Raw genomic sequence first — 5,332 nt, 5'->3', positions numbered from 1 at the left:
AACGTTCACAACAAAAAGATTTCTAAATTAGACCTGTTTATTGCTCTCTGTTGCAAACTGAACTTACAAGGTCGCACTAACACCGCCACTTAAGAGGTGAGTTTGGGGAAGCCAGCGCGGGGGCGCCACCGTTCTCCGAGAGGCCGGCAACTTGGGCGAAGACAGGGGAGGGCACACAGCTGCTTCGGCCCGCGCGGAACTGACGCGGGAAGGTAGACCCGGGAGCCGAGGCGCACCGAAGTCTTCCTCGAGTCTGCCCACGAGCCGCGGCTTCTGTACAGACGAGTTCAGCGGCAGCAAGACCGTGAATCCAGCCGCCTCTTCTCACCGCCCCTCCCGCCTCACCCTCAGTCGGCTTCTCTAACTCCCGCCCCGTTCGACGTCCCTCGAGTCTGCAGCTGGGAGCAACACACTGACACAGCTTTAAGTCCCGCAGCAAGAGAAAGCACAGAACCCCACCGCCACTCTAACTGGCTGTACTAACAGCGACCTGCAGCAGCCCTCCTCTTCTTGCCCTGCCCCTTCCGCTTGTGGCTTGCTTCCGGTTCCGGCGTCCCGGCTTTGCAGTGAAGAGCTTTGCATTGTGGGAACTCTTTCCTTTCTCTCTCCCGGCCATTTTGGCGGTTGCTTCTGGTGAGTGGGCTCTGCGGGGCCGAGGTGCGGGCCGCACTGGCAGCGCAGTGAGTTGCTCTTTGGAGTTCCGATCCTAAACGACCTGTCCTGTCCTTTGTACGTTCTAGGTTGGGTCCGCCCCGCACCTAAGGCAGGAAGATGGTGGCCGCAAAGAAGACGGTGAGTGAAGCGGTGCAGGGCCGGAAGCCGATTCACGTGGAGGAATGTCTAGGCCGGGGTGGGCCGATCTGAGCACACCGGGGAGACAGTATGCACACTGGCTTGGAGGGACCCGAGAGGAAACCGAGCGGTCCTCTCAGTGACTTGAGACCCTAGACTTAGGAGGTTTTTCTTAAAGGGGTCAGCTTCCAAAAAGCTGGATTCTGTTTTGAGATGGTTAAAAACAAGGCCTTCAGGTCCGTGTTAAATGTTTGCCTTTTAGAAAAAGTCGCTGGAGTCCATCAACTCTAGGCTCCAACTCGTTATGAAAAGTGGGAAGTACGTGTTGGGGTACAAGCAGACTCTGAAAATGATCAGACATGGCAAAGCGAAACTGGTCATCCTCGCCAACAACTGCCCAGCCTTGAGGTAATCAATCCAAGGAACCTTGAGTGTGTGTATCGTCCACTGCATATTCATCGAAGTGAATATCCAGGAGTGTAAGCTTGGGCAATCGGGGTAGCACTAACTCGGCTTTATGTAAAATTTGTTTTAGGAGCGAGCACCTGCAGAAAATTTACGGATGCTTCTGTGGTGTTTGGGTCTTGAACCACCACCCCCCCCCCCCATCATGTTTTCTCTTTGTAAGCTTATATTTTGGAGAAGTGTGGCAAGAAGGGGAAAAACCATGGAACGTCAAACTTTGAGGGAGGCACAGAAATTTGTTTTTCCATGTATTTTGTGTCATGCCTTTTTGGTCATTCTTGAAAAGTACTCCGTTTTGGGGCGCCTGGGTGGCTCAGTCGGTGGAGCGTCCAGCTTCGGCTCAGGTCGTGGTCTTGCGGTTCCTGAGCTCCGCATCGGGCTCTGTGCTAACAGCTCAGAGCCTGGAGCTGCTTCCGATTCTGTGTCTCCCTCTCTCGCTCTGCCCCTCCCCTGCTCATGCTCTGTCTCTCTCTCTCTCTCAAAAATAAATAAACATTAAAAAAAATTTTTTTTTAAGTACAGTTAAGTGTCCACTCTTGATTTTGCTCAGGTCATGATCTCAGGGTTAGTGGGTTAGTGGTTCCAGCCCAGCATAGGGCTCTGTGCTGACAGTTTGGAGCCAAGTATTCCCATTTTTTGAACTTGTTACTGTGTAGTAAAACTAAGGTAAGAAAAGCTCAGGCTGTCTGTGGAGCTACAGGTTCCTGGTTCCCCAAGTTTTTGCTTGACTTCACTGTTTTGAAATTGAACTTAGCATGGAAAATAAGTTAAAGAGACTTGGACTGTACAGAATATAAGCCATGTGATCAGTCTGCTACACTGCATTGAGTTTTTTCTGTGGTAATGCGTAACCTTCTCGTGGCATTTTATATAGGGTGTCTGTACATAATTGGCTTGCCTGGAGTGCTCTGTTCTCCATCCCATCCCATGGTTTGGCCTTCAGGCTTACCTTCTATATCAGTGCTTCTCAAACGTGAATGTGCACACAATTACTGGTAATCTTGTTAAATGCAGGTTCTGATTTAATGGGTTTGGGATGGGACCTGACATTATGCATTTTTTGTTAATTTTTTTTTTAATGTTTATTTTTGAGAGACCAAGTGAGAATGGGGGAGGGGCCGAGAGAGAGACACACACACACACACACACAGAATCTGAAGCAGGCTCCAGGCTCTGAGCTGTCAGCACAGAGCCCGAAGCGGGGCTCAAACTCACAAACTGAGAGATTGTGACCTGAGCCAAAGTCAGCTGCTTAATGGATTGAGCCACCCAGGTGCCCCTGAAATTTTTTAAATGTTTATTTGGAGAGAGAGAGAGAGAGTGCCCAGGAGCAGGAAATGGGCTAGAGAGAGGGAGAGCAAGAATCCCAAGCGGGCTCCCCACTGTCAGTGCAGAGCCCTACCAGGGACCACGAACCATGAAACCATGAGATCGATCGTGACCTGAGCTGAAATAAAGTCAGTGGACATTTAACCATTTGAGCCACCCGGGTGCCTCTGACATTAGGCGGTTTTAACAAGCACCCACACTACTGCTGGTCTGTGGATCCATATTTTGAGTAGTGGCAAGGTTCCGTTAGGACTCTTCTAATTTGTAAAACCATTAATGTTTGTCTACTCAATTGACGCAGAAATGTTAACTTTATGTAAGTAGTATCATTCCCCATCTAGGATTCAGAGCACCAGAGAGTGATAAAAGTGGTTTATCTTTTTTTTATAATTTTTTAAAGTTTATTTATTTTTGAGAGAGCACTAGTGGGGGAGGAGCAAAGAGAGGGAGAATCCGAAACAGGCTCCGCGATGTTAGCACAGAGCCCAGTACAGGGCTTGAACTCAACAAACCTTGAGGTCATGACCTGAGCTGAAACCAAGAGTCCAACGCTTAACTGACTGAGCCACCTGGGCACCTCCAGAAATAGTTTATCTTTGAAACATAACACAGGTTTGGATTCTGGAACCTCCACTTACTGATCTGTGCCCGGATGTCTTTATTAGTTAAAAAAAAAATGAGTATGTTTTACTTAAGAGGTTATTGTGGGATTATGTAAAGTGTCTGATGTGTAGTAAATGCTAAGTAAATATTTTTATTTCACATCCTGTCCTCTTTTCCATAAGCATATTTATGGTCTTAAACATAGGTATTCAGAAGATATTTGCTGGGTGTCCCATTTCTTAGAAAAGACCAAAGGAAAGGATGGTTTGTATTGGCTAATGGATATGATACTTTTTTTAGGGTGATTATTGATTTGATGACTGTTGGAAGTTAAAACTTCTGAGGGAAATAGTAACATTTAATCTGTCAGTCATTTGGTATGGCATTTATTTATTTGTCTTTTGTTTACCAAAGGAAGTCTGAAATAGAATACTATGCCATGTTGGCCAAAACTGGTGTCCATCACTACAGCGGCAATAATATTGAATTGGGCACAGCGTGTGGGAAATACTACAGAGTGTGCACACTGGCTATTATTGATCCAGGTATGTTTTTTAAGTCATAAAAGAATTTTCCCTTTATAATGTAATTACAAGTACTCTTTGGTATACAAATATCTTTGCTAACTAGGTTCAGATATTGAGAATATGGATATATGGCAAGGGATATCCTGTAGTTTTATTTCACAGAAAATTGATAACGGATATAAGTACATTATGATAGGTCTTGGTGTAAATGAAGTTTTTTTACTTTGAGATTATGAAAATTGTTTGAAGCCCTTAAAATTTAGGACCTTGGTAAAGGTGAAATTATAAAGGGGGGAGGAGGGATCAAATGAAATAGTAGAAAGGAATCTTTACTGGCTGCCTAAGGACAGATGGGTAAAGATTCAGTTGAGAAAAAGAAGTGGCTACAAATACAGATCATGTTATATTTTAGAACTTAGGAGTTTTTAATTAATTCATAAAAGACTGCGAATATTCTCGCTGTTCTGATTTTGTAATAATCAGGGCAGGCTAAACATTCGCTATATTAAGACCATGCATGTGTCCCCAGACTTAGTTCTTTCCCTAGGTCTGGTTTTATCAATGCTGGTGATAAACCAAGTCTGACTTACATGATGCATCCGTGGAAAATGTCTGTGACTCTAGGTGTCTGATCATCCTTGAGAAATGACAGCAAATCTAGTGTAACAACTTTTGAAGATAACCATTGCCAATGTGATGATTACCAGTTGCCATTTAACAAATTGTAAAACTGTTATGTCTTATTTTCCAGGTGATTCTGATATCATTCGAAGCATGCCAGAACAGACTGGTGAAAAGTAAATCACGTAAAATTTTTCGTTAATAAAATTGGCTAGAGCTTGTTTTAAAAACTGTATTCATTTCCGTTATTTTCTTTGTATCTTTCTGTTCCCATACATTTTCCTGAAGATAGAATTTGAGAGGATTAGGCACTTAGATACGGTGGCAAGACTTGGGTTAATAGCTGTACATCTCAGTTGCCATTTTCCTTTTTATAAAGGGAGTGCAGACTTCCTTTCCTATACTAGATTTTTAAGAGTTTCCAATCTTGGAATATTGTTGGCATTTTTTATTTGAATATGTTTGAGAGGCAGCAAAGATCAATACCCAGAATTTAACCAGAATTGCAATTCATAAGGCTGCGTATATCTACAAATGAGTAGTGGAGAGGATTAAATGAAATATCCTCACCCGAAATGTTTTCATTCTGAGAAAAGTTCTATTGAACTTTAATGAAGAAGGATTTTTCCAAAGGGTGTGTAGTGGTTCAGGTAGAAGAAATGTACTTAGAACCCCTCAGAATAATCCCAGGCCTTCAATAAGTGCTAAATCCAGTTGCCCAACATTTGTTTTATATAATTTTATTCCTGGAAGATAGCACTGTGAAGTGTTTGTTCAGATTTTTAGGAAGCTGCATACTACGTCTTCCATGTATGTCCATTGGAACCCTTTTCCCACATTTCCCTTGGAACATTCTCAGGAGTTAATTTAGGGGAAAATACTGTAGATATATCTTGACTTACAGAGTCAAATGTTGCTGGTGGGGTATACTGTATGCAATGCTGTGCTCTAAGGCTGCAAAAGTGTCAGAAATAACCATATCATATCGTTTGGAC

General features: G+C 43.7%; 1 protein-coding gene and 1 non-coding gene across 2 annotated transcripts; both read left to right on the top strand.

Moving 5' to 3' along the window:
* Positions 1-526: 526 nt before the first annotated feature.
* RPL30 (ribosomal protein L30) lies at positions 527-4,572 on the top strand. The gene is made up of 5 exons (XM_006943321.5): positions 527-633; positions 741-792; positions 1,055-1,200; positions 3,604-3,734; positions 4,468-4,572. Exons 2-5 carry the CDS (start codon positions 772-774, stop codon positions 4,515-4,517), a joined length of 348 nt encoding a protein of 115 aa, XP_006943383.1. The 5' UTR covers positions 527-633; positions 741-771; the 3' UTR covers positions 4,518-4,572.
* On the top strand, positions 4,161-4,292 carry LOC111558607. The gene has a single exon (XR_002739699.1). It is a non-coding gene; the product is annotated as a small nucleolar RNA SNORA72 (small nucleolar RNA).
* Positions 4,573-5,332: the final 760 nt, after the last annotated feature.

The sequence above is a fragment of the Felis catus genome, chromosome F2 (genome assembly GCF_018350175.1).
Source record: "Felis catus isolate Fca126 chromosome F2, F.catus_Fca126_mat1.0, whole genome shotgun sequence".
In the NCBI taxonomy this organism is placed as follows: domain Eukaryota; kingdom Metazoa; phylum Chordata; class Mammalia; order Carnivora; family Felidae; genus Felis; species Felis catus.
Note: the sequence above shows the minus strand (reverse complement) of the source record. Positions and strands in the feature narration are given on the sequence as shown.